Source organism: Diaphorina citri, unplaced genomic scaffold, assembly GCF_000475195.1.
Source record: "Diaphorina citri unplaced genomic scaffold, Diaci psyllid genome assembly version 1.1 scaffold229, whole genome shotgun sequence".
Classification (NCBI taxonomy): Eukaryota; Metazoa; Arthropoda; class Insecta; order Hemiptera; family Psyllidae; genus Diaphorina; species Diaphorina citri.
The window spans coordinates 61,008-87,618 of NW_007377666.1; the positions used below are offsets into that span (position 1 = coordinate 61,008).

At 33.8% G+C, this 26,611-nt stretch overlaps 1 protein-coding gene across 7 annotated transcripts in view; it reads right to left on the reverse strand.

Annotated features, from left to right (window-relative positions):
* The window catches only part of LOC103506355 (probable serine/threonine-protein kinase dyrk1), a 175,707-nt gene that overhangs the window by 11,023 nt on the left and 138,073 nt on the right, over positions 1 to 26,611 (reverse strand). The window contains exon 1 of one of the 7 annotated variants that reach the window (XM_026821427.1): positions 9,788 to 9,803. The exons of the other annotated variants lie outside the window; for them this stretch is intronic. Coding sequence (XP_026677228.1) covers positions 9,788 to 9,792 — 5 coding nt within the window. The 5' untranslated portion in view covers positions 9,793 to 9,803. Of the gene's footprint in view, positions 1 to 9,787; positions 9,804 to 26,611 lie in introns of those variants that run through there. 7 annotated transcript variants of the gene reach the window in all.

A 26,611-nucleotide genomic window follows, 5' to 3' on the forward strand; every position in this document is an offset into this window, starting at 1 on the left:
TGTAATATATTTCTATACCCATACAATGTCTGGTGTGGATGAATACGAGAGTAGAACGTTCCACTTGACCGAATGCAGAGCTTGTTGCATACACAGAAACGTTTTGGAGTCAACTATGTATATTGACGCATGACGGCCAATTTAACTGAAAATTATCAAGTTGGTAATTTACTCGATTACATAGGTAATATCAAGCCTTTAATAAATCAATAATTGCTTCAAAACCAAGGGCTGAGGATTGTTACCCATGTCCATTTGTCCATAATACCATCATAGTCGTACCTCATTCTACAAGGGATATGCTGTTATCCTTGGGCAGTTTACATAAAACATTACAAGTTCAAAGTATGTACCAGAATGATCTGCATACATCTGCTACCATGTAAGACCTCATAAAAGTACACACCACACACCAGATAAATATGTCATGCTATAAATGATCCAGGACCACACCAAAGCTAAATCAATGATTAGCCAACCTAATAAATTACTATATCATTGATTAATGAAATGCTTATGAACTATTACTGATTAGTTTAAAATTTTAAATATATCTGCATATAGGTTTTGAATTTGAAGCTGTCACTTTGATACCAACCTCGCATAAGAGAAACGATCTGCTCTGTTCCTCACAGGGTTACTCAGTAAACCACAGAAGATCGCACACATTTTGTGTCCTTCCACATACCACAAGAAACAAAAGAACAAGTTGTTGGCCTGAGCAGAATCAACACAGGTGTTCCTATAAAACCACGAGAACTCTGGAAACAACAGCAGGCATTATCTTTGAATGAATCATGTCGAATGTCTGTTTCATTCATAAACTAGAGATGAATAATCATTGCTGAAAATAAACTTTGGTTTTACATTGTTTCCAGGGGATAATAATGTTGATTATAATTTGGGTAATGTTAAACAATCGCTTCTCCAATTTGTGGCCAAGGAGACAACGGGATTATAATAGGAAAACTTCTTTGAAAGATTCTCATAGTTTTGGGTACAATTTGGATAAACTTTGTGGAATATGTTAATATGTATGAACAAAATATGTCTACTACTAGAATTACTGCTGTGTCAATAATTTTCATCACCAATTTGGCTATCCTAAGTTTTGGTATGTTATCTAGCATTCTATCGTCGGGATAGGTTGACCATCTCGATCTCAATCATTTTATAACCCTCAGTAACAATATTTATGTGGATATTGTCAAACACATCCTCTTTAAATTTACAATAGGTATGCTCTTATTTGTGTTCAGATTCTCCTCTAGAGCTTGACTCTGAGAGAGTTCTCTCGGCAACCATGTAACATATTTCTTATTAATTTCCCAACATGCTCTCATTGTCAGCCCTGTAAGACTTAATTTAAATTTGGAGCGCCTTCATTGTGTGATTGTGTGTTGTTATTCAAATATTAAAAACTCGTGTCAGAAGTTATGACAGAAAATGTTATAATAAGCGTACTGAACTATAAATGTATTTTTGACATTTGAGTTTTGAAAATATTCTGAAGAAAATCCCTACCTTTTTGAACTGAAAACATTTCAGTATGAGTTCCATCACAATAATTCAAACTGAAAACATCCAAAACATAGGTACCTACAAACTTCATTCTGTATCATATCAACTCCTTCTGGAAACAATAGAAGGGGCATCAGAGAGAGATAGTGTGTGTGATAATGATAAAAAAGAAACAATCACTGAACTATAAATGTATTTTTGACATTTGAGTTTTGAAAATATTCTGAAGAAAATCCCTACCTTTTTGAACTGAGATCCATCTAATAATAAAAAACTGAAAACATCCAAAACATAGGTACTTCATTCTGTATTCTGTATCATATCAACTCCTTCTGGAAACAATAGAAGGGGCATCAGAGAGAGATAGTGTGTGTGATAATGATAAAAAAGAAACAATAAAAAAAGAAGAAAAAAATGTAACACGTGAAAACAGAAAGAGGAAATAGACTCTGAAAAGTAATAAGAAGTGACATTAAAACTGAAAGACAAAGAAATGGAAGTTAATGAGCACAATATTAATGATGAAGTGTTAGAACAGTGACTCACAAACTGATGTATCCTCTAGCTCTTCTACTGTCCAGACCTACCTTTGTAGTAGCTACGTTTCAAGTTAACGTGTTAGAACAGTGACTCACAAACTGATGTATCCTCTAGCTCTTCTACTGTCCAGACCTACCTTTGTAGTAGCTACGTTTCAAGTTAATCTTCCTAAAACCAGACATTTTAGCTGAAGTTTACAAGAAGCATTTGGTAAGTTGGCATTCAACCAAGGGACATCACTGATATAGGTACTGACAATATACCTAGAGATTATCTTAGAAATGGGATCCGAAGGGTCTCAAACCAATTTCAAAATGTTGAGAGGCGCTGTTACAAGATGATGCAGGATCTTGGATGCTGGGGATATTACGAGATGAAGTAAAAAACAATAAAAATAATCCTAAAACCAGACATTTTAGCTGAAGTTTACAAGAAGCATTTGGTAAGTTGGCATTCAACCAAGGGACATTACTGATATAGGTACTGGCAATATACCTAGAGATTATCTTAGAAATGGAATCCGAAGGGTATCAAACCAATCTCAAAATGTTGAGAGGCGCTGTTACAAGATGATGCAGGATCTTGGATGCTGGGGATATTACGAGATGAAGTAAAAAACAATAAAAATAGAACCAATTTCTTGATCAATCTTTAGTTCGTCTAAGAAAGTTACCTACTACGTCACAGGCCTTTTTCGCTCAATGTGGATTGAGTTTAGTTTTAAAGCAAGTATCGAGGTCAAAATATAGATTAGGTAGATAAACCTAATCGATCATATTTGTTAGATTTCAAGATCTTAGATTTTAAGGAAACAAACCTAATCAGACTCTCTCACCATATCAACACAATTTTAGGAATCCTAGGTAATCGTATGTCACATATAAGCCACCCTGTAGTTTAGAATATTAACCGTCTCAACATCGAAATCACTAAAAGACACAACCAATTTCTTGATCAATCTTTAGTTCTTCTAAGAAAGTTACCTACTACGTCACAGGCCTTTTTCGCTCAATGTGGATTGAGCCAAGATTCAAAGCAAGTATCGAGGTCAAAATATAGAGATATGAGCGATTAGGTAGATAAACCTAATCGATCATATTAACCTAATCAGACTCTCTCACCATATCAACACAATTCTAGGAATCCTAGGTAATCGTATGTCACATATAAGCCACCCTGTAGTTTAGAATATTAACCGTCTCAACATCGAAATCACTAAAAGACACATGTGTTGAGCTAGATTCTGAAATGATCAATAAAAAATCCAATGGGACACTCTCCCCTCCCAAACTTCAAAACATTTCACATGTGTTACCTATCTAGTGGTTTAACTGCCCTGCGAGACAGTGATTTTGAGATAACGTATACAGATATTATTTTAGTTTAAACAAAGGAAACCGACCAAATAGTCGAAATACTAAATTTCACCAACAAATGAAATAAACCAAATTTCTCCATTAGGCAAATGTATGGGAAATGGGACCAAGATCCTGATTGTACAATGATTGGGACTTTTGTCAATAGACATTATTATGTAGATCTGTATTTTTAACTTGCAGTATTGAAAAAAAGCTCTTTTGAAAGGAGCTTTTCCTGGTTCATTGTGTCTTATTTGGTTGTTACTTCACAGTCAAATAATTGTCTACAGTACCTATAGGACACACATAGGTAATATGTAACCACAATTCTATATCACCCAGGATATTATTATAAAATCTCCTATAAGTTTCATTTTATTATTCTGTTGAGTAGAGAATTGTTATCATACTTGAAGGAAACAATAAATTTAAAGATCTCCCAATATTCAAGATAATTTCTGAACTGTGCTATATTTGTCGGCGAGATTCCTGACATTGAAGTCAACCATGACTATGTTGTTGGTTTTGTCATAATTATTTCATGTGTTTTTAATTTCATCATTGATTGTATGGTATCTAGAGATCTATTATTTCCTTTGTTTTGTTTGTTCTATGATGATCTTATTCCTTAAGAAGAATAAAAACAAATGAATGGACAACCAATAAAATTAATGATATCTACATAACGTATTTCATTATTTGTTTACAATAGTTCCAAGTAGATATGTTATATTTAAGTGTGTTTGTTCATCCAGAATTTTAACAGAGTCCCTCCACCACTGATATGTATAAGACAAAGTTAATAAAATCAATAGAGTAACTTTTCTTATCCTACATTCTGACAGTAATGTTTTGTTCGAATGAACACAAGCGCAATGGGTTAAAGCAAAAGTTTTCCTTGGATGTTTGGTATATTGAACACAGGTAACCCTTTGGTTTTGGATGTCTCTTAGGAGGTGTCCTAGTTCCGCAATTTTGCGAGGCTCAGGGCTTTGGGGCTAGAGAATCTGGAGATTGACGGAGTCATAGCCTCTGTTTGGGGGTAATTGTTAGTGTGGAATTTGAATATTTTCATTTTTGAAATGAAAAATAATAAAATTACCTGAGCAAATTGCAGGGTATTTTGACATCTCCACTACTAAATTAGTGGAGATGCTAAAATCACAATGCGAACCTTCTAATTAGTAGCAAGGGTAGAATTTATAGAGGTTTAGAAGAGGTATTATTGGAGGCTATTCGATATTATAATAGTAATGGAATAATTTATTATAATTATTAGGAGCACTTGTAAACACAGGGACTTCCATGGGAACTTTAGAACAACGACCAAAGTTTTTCTGGAGTTGTGGAAACCCCAGAAATCCAAACAAAACATTTTCAGATCTTAACAACACGTGAGCTCATCTAAAACCAAACGTTGAAGATTTTCTCAGACGAACAAAGGGAAAAGTGAAAAGATGTGTGAGATTTATTTCCGTGAAAAGTAAATCTACTTGAAAAGTCAAAAACATGAAAAATATAAAAAAAGAAGGTAATCTAATTATTTTCATTTCAATTGTAAATCAAAAGCCAAGGGGCATCACAAGGGCAGAATCAACTTTGGAGAGAGAAAAGAAAATCCAAGTAATTTAGAACTCACCTGAAACAGAAAAGGTAAAAATTGGTTAAATAAATACAGCAATTAATTACTATGGATGATATCGTAGGTTGAATTCTATGCAATTTTCAGTAGAACTTTCTAATTTTCTCAAGTGAGGAATATCTACTAATAATAAAACGAAAAAAGAAAGAAATTAAATCTAAACAAAAATAATTTAAATCTTATTTTCAAAAAGAAACAAAGTAAGTGAGATAAGGTTAATTAAAAACTGTTCATTCACGGAAGGCCCACGATGTGCTCTACTTGTGGTCAATTATTCGATGTGGTATACAATAAATAACAATAATAACCAATTAATACGTAAAATATGTTAGAATATGTAGGTATGTAACAACAATGCACTGGTGGACACATACAGGGGCAGAGTAGGACTCTTGTTTACAATGGATCCTGTTGTTCATCTCAGATCTCCAATGAATCGTCCATTGTGTTCTCAAATTAATCAAGATTCTAAGCCTTTCCTTTGAATTATCTAATTGTTGTTTTTAATTATATCTACATACTTGTTCCATCATTCATAACGATTATGTTTCCGTTGGCTTCGCAGTGGCAGATAGAGGAATTTTTCATAATCCGTAAATTTTTTTGTTTGTTTTTCTGAAGATTCCCTGCATTCTTTTCCTTATTTCCAAATATGTCCTCAAATGCCACCAGGATTAAATTCTCATCTACTTCTATTTTCATAATCCGTAACATTTTTTTTTGTTTTTCTGAAGATTCCCTGCATTCTTTTCCTTATTTCCAAATATGTCCTCAAATGCCACCAGGATTAAATTCTCATCTACTTCTGAATAAGTGAACCTTTCAACGTGCTTTCGTATACATATCTCTACAGATTTTGTTATTCAAGTTACAGTGTAACAGAATAAATACCCACTTCATACTTTTACAAGTTCATGTGCAAGGGAGATACCTACGTTATTGGTCTCTTTGGGAGTTATATGAAATATTTTCAACTTTCAACTGATGAGAAAGAGACACTTCTTGTTTTTAGTGTTCCAGATTTTGATGATTTTGATATACATTATACATAGTTTTTATTGGGATATGATGTTTTGAACTTTAAGCTTTTGAAGTCCTTTCATCATATATACATAGGTTCTTAAATATTTTTTTTTGTAGATATCAGGTACTGAAAACTTTTGTAATAATATACTCGTACCTACATTCGGTAAATATGTACAAGTATACAAGCGTTTTCATATATACATAGGTTCTTAAATATTTTTTTTGTAGATATCAGGTACTGAAAACTTTTGTAATAATATACTCGTACCTACATTCGGTAAATATGTACAAGTATACAAGCGTTGATAAAATGTCGTAAAAGTTAATTACTGTTCATATTTCATCTTTTGTTACGGAACTCTTTTCTTCTTCCAAATTCTTATGAATTATTGTCATTTATCGTGACCGAGTACAATAGGAAACATTGTTGTCGCAAGTTCCATAACAAGACCAATCTCTGGCGAGAACAATACTTTGCGTTATCTGAGATGTTATGATGAATGCTTTGTACGTGTGCGACAAGATTTCAGAATCCTAATTAACACAACGAAATAATTACGGAACATATTGTTGTTTCAGTAAGTATATTGTCCAGAACCATGTCTTGAGGTGTTTTGAGAATATTTTTGACGTGAGAACTACAGATGAACAATGGATGAGTATGATAAAATCTCTGGCGAGAACAATACTTTGCGTTATCTGAGATGTTATGATGAATGTTTTGTACGTGTGCGACAAGATTTCAGAATCCTAATTAACACAACGAAATAATTACGGAACATATTGTTGTTTCAATAAGTATATTGTCCAGAACCATGTCTTGAGGTGTTTTGAGAATATTTTTGACGTGAGAACTACAGATGAACAATGGATGAGTATGATAACTAAATTATCTGGTGACAAATCTGGACCATTGTATAATAATACTAATGATTACTCTGATTACTACATAAAAATAAGCACAATAATTATCTCGTCATTCATAAAACTTTTTTAACCATGGATCTCTTGATTTTCTGCTGTCAGAAGCTCAAACACATTTGCATTTACATATCTACTAGATGGAACTATTGAAAGCGTTTTTAATACAACAAATCCAAGAATATCAATGTGGGTTAACAACATTGAAATAAAAAAGATCGTCTTGGTTTAACTGCCCTGCGAGACAGTGATTTTGAGATAACGTATACGTATACAGATATTATTTTAGTTCAAACAAAGGAAACCGACCAAATAGTCGAAATACAAAATTTCACAAAAATAAATCAACAAATGAAATAAACCAAATTTCTCCATTAGGCAAATGTATGGGAAATGGGACCAAGATCCTGATTGTACAATGATTGGGACTTTTGTCAATATTATAGACATTATTATGTAGATCTGTATTTTTAACTTGCAGTATTGAAAAAAGCTCTTTTGAAAGGAGCTTTTCCTGGTTCATTGTGTTTTATTTGGTTGTTACTTCACAGTCAAATAATTGTCTACAGTACCTATAGGACACACATAGGTAATATGTAACCACAATTCTATATCACGAATAAAAGAAAGATAGAGAGAATGAAAGAATAGGAATATACAATTGTTAATTGTAACTGCGCACGCTTTTACGTTTAAATTACTTATTATTTTGCCTTCGCTTCTTCTTGCTCTTTTTTCGTGCGCTTACTATCCCTGCCTGTATAACTAACATTCTGTTGTATTTGCTGATAGCTTGTGAGTGTGTTTGTGAGGCGGTCCTCCCTTTGGGAGTTTATCTGTAATTTTCATTATTTTGTAATCTCCGTCAGAGGCGTAGCCTTTACAACTTTCCTTACCGAGTCACTCCTCTATACCCATTGGGGGGATAGAGGTACTATTTTCCCGATTCTGGAATCATATGTTGTTGTTGTTGTTTTTGAGTTGTGAATTTACTGAGCCATGTTTTAGATATCTTCATTTCTCATTCATGAGACATGAGACTCGTCTTCTTTCAGGGGTTCTTGTACAGCCTCCCTTTTCGGACGTTAAACCTCTTCTGCGTTAGAAGATTATGTAGTTTTGCTTTTGCAGTAATTTTTTGTACAGAAAAAAAGTGCTTTGAGTTGTGAATTTACTGAGCCATGTTTTAGATATCTTCATTTCTCATTCATGAGACTCGTCTTCTTTCAGGGGTTCTTGTACAACCTCCCTTTTCGGACGTTAAACCTCTTCTGCGTTAGAAGATTATGTAGTTTTGCTTTTGCAGTAATTTTTTGTACAGAAAAAAAGTGCACCTCTCTTTAAGTCTCTACAATAAATTGAATTTGAAAATCAAATCTCAATTCAATGAAGACTCTAGGTTGAGATAGTATCTTGAAGGATCTCTATTGGTCTGAAAATCCTCCGATGTGCTTTCCAACCACGCCACGGCGCATATTCCTGGAAAGCTCCCTGGCTCTCTGCTTTGTGTTCTATTTATTAGACGCTTTTCTTTTCTCTCGATTTTCTCATTTTCCCTTTTAGAACATTTTCTTTTCTTCTGACTCCGTCCTTTGTGCAGAAGCGCTTTGGAGCTCATCCCAATTTTTTCGGGGGATTTGTGGAGAAGAAATTTTCAATTGTAAAATTTTGATTTTCCTTCCTCAAAATAACCACATCAGGGAGCAAAATGGGATGTGAAAATTACGTTTGTTCCATGATGATCTTATTCCTTAAGAAGAATAAAAACAAATGAATGGACAACCAATAAAATTAATGATATCTACATGACGTATTTCATTATTTGTTTACAATAGTTCCAAGTTCCAAGTCGATATGTTATGTTCAAGTGTGTTTGTTCATCCAGAATTTTAACAGAGTCCCTCCACCACTGATATGTATAAGTCAAAGTTAATAAAATCAATAGAGTAACTTTTCTTATCCTACATTCTGACAGTAATGTTTTGTTTGAATGAACACAAGCGCAATGGGTTAAAGGAAAAGTTTTCCTTGGATGTTTGGTATATTGAACACAGTTAACCCTTTGGTTTTGGATGTCTCTTAGTATAGGTGTCCTAGTTCTGCAATTTTGCGAGGCTTAGGGCTTTGGGGCTAGAGAATCTGGAGATTGAGGGAGTCATAGCCCCTGTTTGGGGTAATTGTTAGTGTGGAATTTGAATATTTTCATTTTTAAAATGAAAAATGATAAAATTACCTGAGCAAATTGCAGGATATTTTGACATCTCCACTACTAAATTAGTGGAGATGCTAAAATCACAATGCGAACCTTCTAATTAGTAGCAAGGGTAGAATTTATAGATTGTTGGTTTTGTCATAATTATTTCATGTGTTTTTAATTTCATCATTGATTGTATGGTATCTAGAGATCTATTATTTCCTTTGTTTTCATTTTACCAAGAGATCTGACGAGTTGTAAATAAGTCCTTCATCTCTGCATCTCTCATTTCAATGTTATCTATTAATTGTGTATTAGGGATAGGGATATGCTTTGAGTTATTGTTTAAAAACAGGATAATATAATATTATCATCTTAGCTACATATATTAGGTAGGTATAAAGGTACTCTACCTATCTTCAAAGTTTTTCCCCCCTAAAATTAAGACAAGAACAGTACTTTACCTCAACAGGATAATATAATATTATCATCTTAGCTACATACATATATTAGGTAGGTATAAAGGTACTCTACCTATCTTCAAAGTTTTTCCCCCCTAAAATTAAGACAAGAACAGTACTTTACCTCATGGATTCGTCTCGACAAGAAATGTCCAGACAAAAAGAAAATCCAAGTAATTTAGAACTCACCTGAAACAGAAAAGGTAAAAATTGGTTAAATAAATACAGCAATAAATTACTATGGATGATATCGTAGGTTGAATTCTATGCAATTTTCAGAAGAACTTTCTAATTTTCTCAAGTGAGGAATATCTACTAATAATAAAACGAAAAAAGAAAGAAATTAAATCTAAACAAAAATCATTTAACTTTAGAAGAGGTATATTTGGAAGCTATTCGATATTATAATAGTAATGGAATAATTATAATTATTAGGAGCACTTGTAAACACAGGGACTTCCATGTGAACTTTAGAACAACGACCAAAGATTTTCTGGAGTTGTGGAAACCCCAGAAATCCAAACAAAACATTTTCAGATCTTCACAACACGTGAGCTCATCTAAAACCAAACGTTGTGAAGATTTTCTCAGACGAACAAAGGGAAAAGTAAAAAGATGTGTGAGATTTATTTCCGTGAAAAGTAAATCTACTTGAAAAGTCAAAAACATGGAAAATATAAAAAAAAGAAGGTAATCTAATTATTTTCATTTCAATTGTAAATCAAAAGCCAAGGGGCATCACAAGGGCAGAATCAACTTTGGAGAGAAATACAAGCGAATTAGAAAAGTGTACGTACGTGCCCCCACGTTTTGTTTTTTAAGTGCCCTGGTCTATTTGAAAAAAGAAGAAGAAGAAAAAAAAAAATCATAAAAGATTTTTTTATTTTTTGTTTTATTCAATGGGTACTTGGGCTTCTTTTTCCCTCGCTGGAAAAACATATTGAGGCACGTGACTGCTGGGTTTTTTATGTTCCGCTATTATACATTATGTATTAGAACTAACCACAGTTTCCCACCCTCTCCTTTACCTTATAGCCTCGTAGATAAGGGTTAAACATTTTCCACACAGACAAGTGTGAGGTGGGGTGGGAAAGTACCTTGTTTTTTATGCGGACCATTCTTTTTCGGCAGATATCGATAGTTAGTTTTTGTTTTCTCGCAGTACTCAGAGATTTCCTTCTTTGAGATCCTTGGAAAAGTTCGAGGTCCAATTGTCATGAAATATTTTCATTTTCAAGTTTCATTCTGATACTGATTGTAGGTAAGCAGGTAGAATAAGTGCATACTCCTACCAGTAAAGTCTGAAATTATGAGTACCTATGTGTGCAACATATTTGTGATACCTAGACCAAAACCAATCAGCACTATCTTCATCTCCCCCAATCAACACTATCTTCATCTCCCCTTCAATTCAAAGTTGAACGATAGATCTTTTATGAAACCAATTTATTGGAAACAACTTAAAAAATACCTTGATGAAAATATAACCTCGGAGGAAGCTTTGAGCAGTGTCCAAGTCCATCCTAAAGGGAAAAAATGACTTTACATTAATATTTTCCATCAAAGGCTGAAAGTTCGATTTCCCGTAAAATTTTACGGCTTTTTAATCTCAAATCGAACCTCTTGTGCGATTGAGAGCTTTCATGTCCTTTACGAATATGATGGCCGTAATATTTGTGGTTCCTGTGGCCGTATTTTCATTCACCCTCATATCCTCGGGTAACTTCTAACGGCCTACATGTATTTATTATGAATATCATCTCTATTTTGACTGTAAATGAGCCATTTTCTTATGATCCATTGCCTGTCTAATTCATGTACACTATATGTAATTTAGACCTTACCATCGAGATAAGTAGGTTAATACAAAGTCAATAATTAAGGAGAGACCCAGATAATATTAAAGTTAGAGAGTGGTTTCCAAGAAAAGGCCACAAGAGATAGATTTTTCGTCGCAAACATTTCATTGTAAAAAGTGCTGATCTTTCCTTGGCTGTGTGATGCACCAGGTTGATAATCCCTGATCCTTTTCTGGTTTTTGTTTTCTCGCAGTACTCAGAGATTTCCTTATTTGAGATCCTTGGAAAAGTTTGAGGTCCAATTGTCATGAAATATTTTCATTTTCAAGTTTCATTCTGATACTGATTGTAGGTAAGCAGGTACAATAAGTGCATACTCCTACCAGTAAACTCTGAAATTATGAGTACCTATGTGTGCAACATATTTGTGATACCTAGACCAAAACCAATCAACACTATCTTCATCTCCCCCAATCAACACTATCTTCATCTCCCCTTCAATTCAAAGTAGAACGATAGATCCTTTATGAAACCAATTTATTGGAAACAACTCAAAAAAATACCTTGATGAAAATATAACCTCGGAGAAAGCTTTGAGCAGTGTCCAAGTCCATCCTAAAGGGAAAAAATGACTTTACATTAATATTTTCCATCAAAGGCTGAAAGTTCGATTTCCCGTAAAATTTTACGGCCTTTTAATCTCAAATCGAACCTCTTGTGCGATTGAGAGCTTTCATGTCCTTTACGAATATGATGGCCGTAATATTTGTGGTTCCTGTGGCCGTATTTTCATTCACCCTCATATCCTCGGGTAACTTCTAACGGCCTACATGTATTTATTATGAATATCATCTCTATTTTGACTGTAAATGAGCCATTTTCTTATGATCCATTGCCTGTCTAATTCATTTAAGAACACTATGTGTAATTTAGACCTTACCATCGAGATAAGTAGGTTAATACAAAGTCAATAATTAAGGAGAGACCCAGATAATATTAAAGTTAGAGAGTGGTTTCCAAGAAAAGGTTAAAGGCCACAAGAGATAGCTTTTTCGTCGCAAACATTTCATTGTAAAAAGTGCTGATCTTTCCTTGGCTGTGTGATGCACCAGGTTGATAATCCCTGATCCTTTTCTATTCAATTCATAATATAAAAGCTCGCCCCAAGATATTCTCTTGTGTAGCTTTTTCTATAAGTTATGTCTCGTACAGCAGTTTTCTTTCTCTACTTTTTTATGGACACTTTTAAAAAAATTGAACTTTATACCTTTTAGTTTATTATTTTGTATTTTTTTCCTTCCAATATTGGCAATATCATCATCTTTATTACATGGTTTTTTCAAGTACCCCAAGAGATGTAAGATGTGATGTAGTCATTTCCGTAGTAATGTAAGCTGTAAGGTACGTTCTACCTACGTGATAGAATCTGTCTTACTCGTATAGGATATCTCAGTAGATGTAGGGGTGAGATCTTCCTTTATGTTCTTTATTTCAAATTGCAGCCGCTATTAGGTGCCTACACTGGTCAAGATGTCATTTGAACAAATATTGTCCATTGCCTGCACTTAAACAACTTGTTCATTACCTAAATTATTTTGAAAAGTATGTACATCTCCAATCTCTAGTACCGCGATATGAATATTATGGAGTTTTGGTGTCTCCACTAAGAAGTGAATTGTTTAGATTTAGGATATCAACGTATTTTAACTGATTCTATTGGGATCAAACTAGGTATTTGCACCAGCTATGTTAGTATGTAACTATGGGAGGGGGTGCAAAACTTTGAACCCTGTACATTTCTTTGATATGTCTTTCTAAATATTCATTTTTAATAAAATATACTCTCTTCATCTAAGAAAAAAAATTAATCTGATATCACATCCAACTTCCAGTCTGACAGATCATTTCTCCACTCCGGCAATCCCAACTTCCTCCAAAAAAATTTAAATTTGTGATGTTCTCAAATAAGAATTTTTTTCCAACACCCAAGCGCGTAATGCGACAGTCTTAAATCTCAAGATAGGTTCCAGTATGTGTGCTCTAATTTATTCATTCAATAAAGTTAATATATTGCTGAATAGTTGCTTTCCAACGAGTGAACCGTTTTTTAAAAAGCTACAAACATAATGTCGCTTTCAATATCAATCCTAGTGCATGTTAATTTTATCTGTCCTCCGCCATGTGTAATTAATATCGAAAGTTTTACTTTTAAATGCTAGAAAATACATAAATATACCTAATATACCAGTGCTCAAACAATTCAAGTTAAGTGTCAACTTAGAGAACAACTGGTTCAATATTCCTCAATAGGAACATTTTATTTCTTAAATTATTGTCAGTTTTTTGTGATATAACGTTTTCCACGCAAGATTTGGAGCAGAAAGCAGTAATTTTGATCGTTGCAGAAGACCAATTCAAATCAATCAACAAAAGAAGAACACGCTGAAAAGTAAGTATTTCAGTTTCACCAAATTCCTTGAATTCCTTATTGATAAATGTAGTTGTACATAATAGTAGGTGTAACCAAGAGATACATTTCATACTAGAAAACATTGATAACTTCCATTTCTCATGTACACAATGTGAAAAGCCCATCTCGCTTAATTGTTAGCGTTCCCATAATGATAATGTTATCAGATAATAATCTCTTGGCAAACATTGCCATGAGCACAAGGAGATTAATTTTCTTATGTTTTAAAACTGTACGAAAATATCAATTTTCTTTCTTCACTCTCTTGGAAGTTTGTACAAAATTATATCTCCTACTTAATTAATAAAATTAGAATACCTAGATACTTATAAAACTGATTTAACCCAAGATCCTTTTTGTATCACCGTACGAGTATATGACCATCGAAGACTTTTTCTCAAGAGATAGTTAGGTACTTGAACAAAGACTTTTAGTTACTAATAAGTGGTTTACTCTGGGTTTTATTCTCACTTTGTTGTAACAATTAGACCAAGAAAATTCTCAGTGAATTTGCTTGCGTTAAAGTGTTTTCTATTTTGAATGTCCCTCGGATTTAAATTAAACGCGCTACAATTTATCACTCGGTGAGAGGAACCGAATAAGTACATAACTTCGTTTTCAACATTTCAACACAGTGGTTGGCGCATTTAAACTAAATATCCGACTTTGTCTGATTGTACTGATTAGATTTCCACTTGGACAAATCATCTGTAGAACTGTTCCGTATCGCCACCAAGAAAATCAGGATTGCCATGCTGATCGCCAACATTTGAAACGGATAGGAACTCCACAAAAGAAGATTTCCACTTTATGAGACATTGACAGTTATGTAGATATCCCCGACCGACGCGATGGACGGTCTACTCGTACATCCAAAGACCAGCCAAGTACGACGTTCCTTGACTCCAAAGTAAGAGTTTGGATTTGGAATTCGAACACTCGAAATCTAGAGCTAAACTGCTTCGAAGTTGAAAGGAGACCTCTTTTCCTTGTGATAAATTCATACAGAATCTTCATCCAAAGACCAGCCAAGTACGACGTTCCTTGACTCCAAAGTAAGAGTTTGGATTTAGAATTCGAACACTCGAAATCTAGAGCTAAACTGCTTCGAAGTTGAAAGGAGACCTCTTTTCCTTGTGATAAATTCATACAGAATCTTCAACATGCAACCCAACATGCATAAGATGTTCAACATAAGAGCAATAATTAATATAATAATGCAATTCTTCTCCTATCACTGGAGCAGAGATACTGGGATGCACATCGAATGTTCAAAGACCTCCCTCGGTGCATAGTGGCGCTCACCTGGTGAGTGGGAAGGCGCGGGTTCGAATCCCAACCATGACATGAAATTTTATCTTTTTACATTACTGATCCAGTGTAAATTAGTGGGAGACCTCTTTAGTCTAAATCGAACAAGTCTAATTTTATTATACCTAGCACAATTATTCATTTTGGTAAATGTATAGGTACTTACTCATACCTATGTACCTACAATTTTTTACGAGTTTGACCTGTGACAGAATATTTTGATATAGAAATTAAGGTACGCAGGTATGTACTTGAACAATATTGGCATAGCAATCTCTCAACAATGTCGACCAGTCTGCATCCTCACTTATAAGTTATGATCAGGTACGCAGGTATGTACTTGAACAATATTGGCATAGCAATCTCTCAACAATGTCGACCAGTCTGCATCCCCACTTATAAGTTATGATTGTAAACAGTATTATATTAATGAGATGTATTATATTCAACCTATTACTTAGGCTCGTCCTCATTCATAATGGTAGCATGGCCCAAGTCTTGGAGCGCCTTCCAGTTAATGTACTTTTTATTGAGAGCAGATATTAATGTTCGCCCATCACTAAGTCCCGTCTGAAAAGGACCTCATGAATTCTGAACTTCCCAGAGGATATTGTGCAGTGTACCTATTTCCCATCAGTCATATTTGGGAGACCTTCAAAATGTGTCCAAACTTCCGAACATAGTCGATCGACGACGATCAACATCAATTCACAATAAATTCACATCGGTAGATGATCGATCGACGGCCGTCGACTATTTGTAGACATACCTTTAGATAAATCAATATTATTCTTTTCAGAAGTTTGTCCCAGTTCTTAGTTAATGGGGATCCCAAGAGTCACAAGAGTGCTACGCACTGAGCTACGAAGTTAGCAAAATGTTTTTCTGTCATCCCGCTGCTGTTTCGGTGTCTGCTGACACAGATTGAAGACCACTGAAGTTCTTTTCATTCATTGTTTCAATTCATTCATTCTTTTTGTGTCAGCTATCTAGTCTCTCTCTGTATCTATGGATTTGTTTGTTGTTTGTCGAATATTTTGTGTACAATATAGTTTTTTTATTAAAATATTTGTGTGGTCCAACGTTGTTATCAGATTTACAAGTTGTGGCCGGAACTATGGGATTTTAATGTTCATAATGGTCTGGGTCGCTGGGACATGTGAATTTTTGAATTTTGTTTTCAACAGAAGAAGATATGAATATTATGGAGTTTTGGTGTCTCCACTAAGAAGTGAATTGTTTAGATTCAGGATATCAACGTACCTATTTTAACTGATTCTATTGGGATCAAAGTAGGTATTTGCACCAGCTATGTTAGTATGTAACTATGGGAGGGGGTGCAAAACTGCTGCTTTGAACCCTGTACATTTCTTTGATATGTCTTTCTAAATATTCAATTTTAATAAAATATACTCCCTTCATCTAAGAAAAAAATTAATCTGATATCACATCCAACTTCCAGTCTGACAGATCATTTCTCCACTCCGGCAATCCCAACTTCCTCCAAAAAAATTTAAATTTGTGATGTTCTCAAATAAGAATTTTTTTCCAACACCCAAGCGCGTAATGCGACAGTCTTAAATCTCAAGATAGGATGTTAGAAAATATTTCTTTCGATGAGACAATATATACTAAGTTAGTCAAATTCCATAAAAATAAATATCTACTCTGTAGGTATATTACTGTATTCAGAACTTTTTTTAATCAAGAAAGAAAATCAAAAGATTTTTACATGATCTGTCAGTGCTTATGACAGAATAACCAGTGTTATTAGTGGACATGACAAAATAACCAGTATTATTAGTGGAGATGACAGAATAACCAGTATTATTAGTGGAGATGACAGAATAACCAATTTTATTAGTGGAGATGACAAAATAACCAGCTCTAAGAGGATCCAGAGGAACTCATGAGTATTAGTGGAGATGACAAAATAATCTAAGTCATTAGTGGAGATGCCAAGTATCAATATTAGTGGAATCCATTCAGTTCAAGATAGGTTCCAGTATGTGTGCTCTAATTTATTCATTCAATAAAGTTAATATATTGCTGAATAGTTGCTTTCCAACGAGTGAACCGTTTTTTAAAAAGCTACAAACATAATGTCGCTTTCAATATCAATCCTAGTGCATGTTAATTTTATCTGTCCTCCGCCATGTGTAATTAATATCGAAAGTTTTACTTTTAAATGCTAGAAAATACATAAATATACCTAATATACCAGTGCTCAAACAATTCAAGTATAAGTGTCAACTTACAGAACAACTGGTTCAATATTCCTCAATAGGAACATTTTATTTCTTAAATTATTGTCAGTGTTTTGTGATATAACGTTTTTCACGCAAGATTTGGAGCAGAAAGCAGTAATTTTGATCGTTGCAGAAGACCAATTCAATTCAATCAACAAAAGAAGAACACGCTGAAAAGTAAGTATTTCAGTTTCACCAAATTCCTTGGATTCCTTGGTTTCACTTATTGATAAATGTAGTTGTAGATAATAGTAGGTGTAACCAAGAGATACATTTCATACTATAGAAAACATTGATAACTTCCATTTCTCATGTACACAATGTGAAAAGCCCATCTCGCTTAATTGTTAGCGTCCCCATAATGATAATGTTATCAGATAATAATCTCTTGGCAAACATTGCCATGAGCACAAGGAGATTAATTTTCTCATGTTTTAAAACTGTACGAAAATATCAATTTTCTTTCTTCACTCTCTTGGAAGCTTGTACAAAATTATATCTCCTACTTAATTAATAAAATTAGAATAGATACTTATAAAACTGATTTAACCCAAGATCCTTTTTGTATCACCGTACGAGTATATGACCATCGAAGACTTTTTCTCAAGAGATAGTTACTTGAACAAAGACTTTTAGTTACTAATAAGTGGTTTACTCTGAGTTTTGTTCTCACTTTGTTGTAACAATTAGACAAAGAAAATTCTCAGTGAATTTGCTTGCGTTAAAGTGTTTTCTATTTTGAATGTCCCTCGGATTTAAATTAAACGCGCTACAATTTATCACACGTTTAAGAAACAACAACGGCGGATTTCTTCAGAAGTTGAATAATAATTAATTGGTGTTTGTAGTGCTGGGTGAAAGAGAATGCTTCATACATGAATAAGTAAACACGAATAAATAATCATTTCGTAAACCAAGTACCTATAGTTGTATAAAATGTATAAAACATTAATAAAAGACGTCAAAAAAATACTTGGATTGAGTAAATGGGTGTTTTATGCAATCCGCTAGGTATGTGTCTCTGTTTTAGTAAATGAAATTAAACAGATAATGCAAATCTGACATGAATTATGTCTCTTCTTTATTGGAGACCAGGATAGGACGAAGAGCCTGTGGACAAAGTGATCCTATGTTGTGATAGTGTGAGGTCGATTTCTGGAGACACTTACCTAGCTATGCACATAACTAGGTATGTATGGATGGAAAGTTTGATTCCAAACAACAGCATAATTATAGTTCAAAGTCTATAAGTATCTAACATGTTTTAGATTCGATATTGAACTACATAGAAAAAAAAGAAATCGTTCCACCCGTTTTCGACGGTGAATACATGCCTAGTATTCTTCCACGTTAGGGCATGTCGAAATTTATTGTGTACAATGTATTCTTTTCTCCAAACAATGCACGGAATAAATAAATAGAACAGCTCTCATTGGTCGAACAAAAGAATAAAAACGTTCTTGAGCCACGCCTTCCCATTGTTACGAACAATAATACAGAAATAAAAACACAATACACGAGGAACAACAAAGAGCAACGCACAGACTCGGAACAACAAAGAGAATCCCCAATAACAATAGCTCCAAGGGAAAGACCGTTGTGAACAATACAGCGTTCTCATTGGTCCACGAGCTTTGGGTTTTCCACACAATTTCCCTGGATGCGCGCCAGGGGAAAAGTTTCATTGTCGTTTTCCCTTTTGTGTGCACAACAATAGGGCTATAGGAAAAACGTTTGTGTGTGGGCGTGATGTAGCGTCGAAATTTTGATAAATCCAAAGCTTTCGAGGGAGTTAATTTTATGTTTTAAACTTTGGGGGGATTTATGCCGACCTCAGGTAATTTGGAACGCTTTAGGTACTGATCTAGCTTCCATATAATACAAACATTCATAATACAGACCTACAAAGAGTGTACTTTCCAAGTGCGAACATAGGAGGATATATATTTTTAAACAGAAATTAGTAAAAGTATCTAGGTTTGTATACCAATGTAGATTGTATCTAATAATATCAGAAATTTGAAATAATTTTTCATGTTGAAATCATATATTATGACATCAAAACAAATGTTCAGCCATAGTTTTCATTTTTTAGTCCTATAAAACTTTCGTCACTTTTAGGGGCAATATTTATTTTTCTTTGATCTTGATATTTTGTTCTGATCATTTGTGGAAATCACAAAGTATAGGAACAAATGTTAACTTTGGCCACAGCATTTAATTCTTGCATAGGAATATAATATTTAAACATGAAAAATTCTACATGGTCTAAGAATGATGTACATAAATTCCCTTTATTTTCTTCGCACCCATTTAAAACGGGATAATATTTCTACCTATCATAGTAGCGAGTTATCATTCAAAAGGCTTACATATATGCCTGTTATAGATACGTTTAATACCAAGAAGATTTAAGCATAAAAATGTGATAAAATACCTACCTCTTGTTCTTGAGGAGATACATTTGTTGAATTTTCATTGATGTTTCTACCAAGAGGGGTTAATAATAATTTCATATCAAATCCCTACCATCTCTAGGCCGCGTTGTTTCAAATGTTTTAAATATTAAATAAAACATGCTGGGTACATATTCTACATAGAAATACTCTCATGAACCATGTAGATTTCCAATGCTTGATATCCATTAGATATCTAATATGTATGTAATATTTTTTTTGCACATTATTTAACGTTCCTTTCCTCGCGAAAAAGTATTTATCAAAGCAGTGTTTACACCGAGCAGTGCTCACTGTACATTTTATGAAATTTAAAATACAAATCAAATTAATAAATGAGCTGTCAACACACAATGTATGTTGTTACATACGTTATCATACATACAGCATACAATGTAAATGTTGACAGCGAGGTATTATCATATTAATTTGAATCAAACTTGTTTTGACTTGGGCTGCCAGACATATTCCTGAATTCCTCTAATTGTAGCTATCTCTTAAGTTCTCTTTTGTAGGTATCTATATCCCAATCAATGTCCTCTATTTTATCAGCCCGCGGTTTTAGATATCTAGGAATTATTATACTGTAAGCACGATGTAAGTATCAACCATATTTTGCAATAGAACATGATATATTATGTTCGACTAAGATTACAGGGTAATTTATCGATACGATAAAATACATAATGTTCTCCCGGTAATGAAAGAAAAGCTAAAACTAAAGCAAAGACCTACCACAATATTTTATGCCACAGTCATTAATATTAAATTAATGATCTACCAGCAAAAACTATTTACAATAACCTACACACATGTACGCATCAGATCAGTGCAGGTATTTATTTACCACGTTCACTGCCTCAGAACTGAGTTGAAAATATTTCAAAAAACGAAGAGATACAAAGACAAAATACTAGAAATTTCAAGACATAATAAAGTTAACAATAGACAGAAAACTTGATAATTATGAAGATAAAATGGTGCGAGGTATGTTCAAGAACACATATAAAATATATTTTTTTTTTTCAATGTCTGTTAAAAAAAGCTTTAAAAATATTTTTAATTATTTTTTCTTTTTCAGCAAAAATATCATTATGTCAAAAATTAAGCCTGGATTTTTCTGTACGTTTATATTATTATTTCCATCATTGTCCTGTGGGGACAAAAGTTCTTTTCATAAAAAAATATTAAATTTTGAAAGAAATCTTGACAAAGAATGAGGACAAGTAGGTATCTACTATTAAGTGTAATAATGTATATTTTTAATATTTCTTCCCTATCTTTATATTCCCTCCTTATTGCTAATTTATTGATATATTAGTGTGTAAATAAGTAATTACTTACATATTTACCTAATATATTCCTCTAATTGTATAGCTATCTCTTAAGCTCTCTTTTGTAGGTATCTATATTCCAATCAATGTCCTCTATTTTATCAGCCCGCGGTTTTAGATATCTAGGAATTATTATACTGTAAGCACGATGTAAGTATCAACCATATTTTGCAATAGAACATGATATAATATTATGTTCGACTAAGATTACAGGGTAATTTATCGATACGATAAAAAACATAATGTTCTCCCGGTAATGAAAGAAAAGCTAAAACTAAAGCAAAGACCTACCACAATATTTTATGCCACAGTCATTAATATTAAATTAATGATCTACCAGCAAAAATTATTTACAATAACCTACACACATGTACGCATCAGATCAGTGCAGGTATTTATTTACCACGTTCACTGCCTCAGATCTGAGTTGAAAATATTTCAAAAAAACGAAGAGATACAAAGACAAAATACTAGAAATTTCAAGACATAATAAAGTTGACAATAGACAGAAAACTTGATAATTATGAAGATAAAATGGTGCGAGGTATGTTCAAGAACACATATAAAGGGAATATAAGGAGCTTCAAAGGAAAATACGAGAGTCAACAAGAAAACATTTGACTAATTATTTATTAAAATCATAAGAGGTTTAAATATTTCAAATTATTCAGCACATTTCAGCACGGAGTTTCATTGCTGCTTAAGTGATCATGCAAAGGTTTTAGCACAACATAATGTGGATGTGTATGAAACAAAAGTAATGTACAAATCTGCTTTTGTAAAACAAACATAGGTATTGTATGAATCTAAATCTTCATGTTTATTCATCATTCATTACCGAATTCTCTTCTTCATATTTTTCTCTTTGTAAGTTTGTATGGCACAGGTACTTTCAAGAGAAATAGGTATGTAGATTGATCATTTGTATATGGAATTCAAGACCATGAATTCTATGCTGGCAATGCATTATAATTATGTGGGCTAAAAAATCTCTACAAAGCAGCAAACAAAATAATAATTGGAAATTTCTGAGGCCTAGTGTCAACACTTTGTTTTTTCCCCCACCTAATCAAGGACAAATGCCCCACCTGGCCATATTTTTGTCAGCACAGTACTGGTACTAATTTAACAGCATTTGACTTTACAACATGTTACCTACCACAAAAATTCAAACAAAACAGCACACATAAAAGAAGAAACAAACTCAAAGAGAATTCAAATAAAAGTGTGCTTGCATTCTTAATATGAATTTATTGTCAATAAATCCGGACTAATTATGTCGAGATTTCGGACTGATAATTCCAATGTGATGGGAAGGGCTAAAGAATGGCCAAGCGGTTGCCAATCTTCCATTTTTGACACAGAGTGTGAGAGGGATTTTTTGATAATAGGTGATGGGTTTTTTCTGAGATTAGGTAGGTATAATTTTTCTCCAGCTCTCTCGCGTGTTAAATTGTGTTCACCAAATTTACATGTCAAGTTTCTCATTAAAAAAAAGACACCATTTGAGGGAATTCAGTCTTTAGGAATCACTGTTTTAAGATCAGAGAGACGAGGAGGGAGAAAATCTTATCTCTCGGCACAATCAGCCTGTTTCCCCCTACAGATAATTAATTTTGTTTTATTTTCACCGTGTGAGTTGTTCTCAAATAAACAAGATCATTAGTGAGTAGTTATATTAGAGAACCGCAGAGGTATTTTAAAATGGAGCCTCAACATATGGCGTGGTGTCAGCGTAAAAAGTTCTTATAGGACAAATGAAATTATGAAAATTGATGGCACTGGAAAGCAAAAGACGTGGGTTGTGGGTTCGAATTTATTCGAAGATGACTTAAATGGTTAGACTTTGCACTGCAAGGAGCCCTTTCAGCTGGATAGAAAAAAAACAAGTCCTCAATGCTTGGAAGTCCTTGACGTGACGTTTTTCCGAAATTTTCAGAACTTTTCTGTCTTCTGTCTTTACGAGGTTGTGTGAACCTTCAGGCAGCCGAATTTGACGTGTCCAAGGCCTCTTAATGGGCAAGAGATGTGAAGATGCTCTTATAGGATTAACAATAAAATCTCCTTGTGCTGTTTTCACACTTGTAACACGTGAGCTCATTTGGACTGAGAAGCTGTCAAGTTCCTGACGTTAGGATGACCAAGAGATTTCACAGATAAATTATACCGGGTGATTGATTAAAAAGTTGTAAGGTTTATCAAAAAGAAAATAATATTCCTATAGCTATAGGTAGATTTGTATAAGATTAACGCATCCTTTAGGGCTATTTGGCCCTACACCTAAGCCTCTGAGTGCGCTTTTTTTAATGATGATTCCTATAGGTATGTCTCTTTTATAGCTCACAAAATGAGTTTATCTTGGAAAGAGCAAGGAGTTTGCCCTACAAATTATCAAGCTTGCCGGCAGGCGTTCAAAAGTCAAGAGTCCGAAGGGACACCCAGCCTAAGCCTATACAAAAAACCAGGATGAATAATTTTTCCCTATTCAACTTCAAAGGTTTTGCATTTATTGAAGGATACCTAGTATTGGACTTTGAGAACCGTTGAAGTCTTTATGTCCTGAACTACAGTCTTCGGTCTGTAAATACAATATTTTTATTCGTAAACTTAAGATGAGTGTCTTAAAAAAGAATGCACTTGAACTTTTTTAGAAAAAACCCCTTTCGGGTTAAAAGTAGTAAAGCAAAGAAAGTGTACCAAAACTCATCGAGAATTTTTAGAATCACCCTGTACGCAATATGCTAATGAAGTCAGCAACTTTGTAACTCCGTGAAGGACGTTCCAAGCCTGCAGAGGTCCCATTTATCCATACACATAACGGAGCTTTGTTTTTACCTGGTCAGTGGAATTCGAAGCCCAATACAGGGCGAATCAAAAAGACTGATCAAAATTTCCGATTACATGAGTAACACTTTTGAGCTTACCTATTAGGGTGACTAGAACAAAGGGATGGACAAAGCACAAGTAAATGATCTTTGTAGCCCTATTTTGTTGGTATGAAAAATAAATAAAATTGCATGGTAGTATCACGGAGAAGAAGATTCATTTGTATCTTGGAATATCAGGCAGATATGAGTAATTAAATTATTACAATTACATTTTCAATATCTCTATAGTAGCTTCATAAGATTCAGATTTGTGGACTCAGTGAAGTAGGTACTGTTATTAGTTCCCAGGTTGCTTGATACTGTTAAGATCTTGTTGATTAATTATTCTAATCACGAAACTCATCAGGGGTAACATTAGAACCAATAGAGCAGTAACCCATTGAGCAATCATAACCGGGCAACATGACTAACATCTATTTGAACTGGAAATGTGTAAGTCCTCTGGGCTATTTCAATAAACACAAGTTTATGACATTAAATAGCCATGTATAGCACCCAGTTTACAGAAAGCTGAATTTCTTATCAAACTGTTGTAAAACTTGTTTCCCTGATATTTAACAATACACCTGTATATTATGTCCACTTGTCATACTCTACAGGGTGTATTCGAAAATCCGGCCAACATAGCTTAGATCAAGTTGCCCACGTATAGGTTCACTGCTTCTCTTGGTCACAGTCTTGTAGAAAGGAGTTCCGGGTTCACTCCCCATGTGGTCGGTAAACACTCGTAAATAATTAAATAAAATTTATTACAGTTTTATGCTTTTGTGTGAGTAGGAACCTAGAAGCTTTGGCGTGAAAGTCTAGTTTGCTACGCATTGTTTCTTGTCAGATTTAGAGAAATATTTGTGAAATACCTGTTGTGTCCACTCGCAGGTTTTGATGCTTTGGGAAATGTCAATGCGTTATGACATATTGTTGCTGTTTGAATACTTGCCAGGTTGCCCAGGTAATTGCACACTTCTGTGCGGAATTTAAATACGAGAAGACAAGTTTAGTGTCTGGTTTGTATATTTTTTGAAGAAAAGAAATTTCATTTCTCTTGAAAGTCCATTAAAAATACTGTAATAATTCCGGAGAGAAATACATATAGACGTCAGCGCGTAGAGGTACAATTAACATAACTTGCTGGGGCATAAATTCCTACGTGACTATAGATGTGTATTAATTTATGGATGATAATATGTCTTCAAAGTTTTCGACCTTGCTTAACAAGTGTGCAGAAATATTTATGTAAGTATGCTAGGCTCGGACTAGGCCACTGGTTGTTTCATTATCATTAGTATTCAGAATTGCCACAGTTTTAGCTAAAGAAGTAGGAAATCATAGTTAAAAAACCAACCCTTTGATTAAATCACACCCTAGGATATCATGATTCTTGAGCGAATACCTATGTAAATTGTAAGATCAACATCTACTTGTAAGCTCATTAGTATTCAGAATTGCCACAGTTTTAGCTAAAGAAGTAGGAAATCATAGTTAAAAAAACAACCCTTTGATTAAATCACACCCTAGGATATCATGATTCTTGAGCGAATACCTATGTAAATTGTAAGATCAACATCTACTTGTAAGCTCTTTTTCCCCCTTCGATAAATCCCATTTTTGCTTAGACAAACTCAAGTTCAGAGTCCAAATGAATAGGTAGGTGGTAGTCAAATTATTATGAACATTTAGTCCTGGATATCATCAAAAATATAGCGAAAACGAGTGGAACCCTCTTGAGAAAATTCAAATCAAGGAAGCATGCAAATCATGAGAGGAGTACCCACACAAACAGACATTAAGATTTAGACGTAAACACAACACATCTCAAATAATTCATACTGACTGCTCCACAAGAAAAAACAATGCATGAAATAAATAAACAATATTTATTTAGAGACTTTATTTTGAAGACCGTCCAAGATAATATGAAAAAGAAAATGAACAATGCAGATGGAACAAAAAAGTGCATGGGAGAGAGGAAGAATAAGATTTAAGGTAACACATCAGAATATAGCAGAAACAAGAACTAAATTACTAAATACTCTAAATAGTTTATGAAGAAGAATGGAATGAAATTCGCAAGTGGGAGGAAAACTCAAACTGGCACTAAAAGACTGACTATCACATGGCTTTCTCAGAATTAGATTTAAAATTTGTAGAACTCATGAAGATGTTATATTAGCAGATGTCAACTGGATGGTTAAGTCAAAGATAGGGATGTAAATGAGTTGCAAATATATCGATAAATCGATATATCGATATATCGGCCCCTCAAATATATCGATATCGATATATCGGGGGAAATATATCGATATATCGCCGATATATCGATATATTTAACAATTTTTCTCGTTTTGGGGTTACAAGATATTTACACTGCGTTTTACGATAATAAGGCTACTTTTAGACCCTAGAGTTGCTTGAAATACCCAAATTATTTAGGCAGGTAAAAT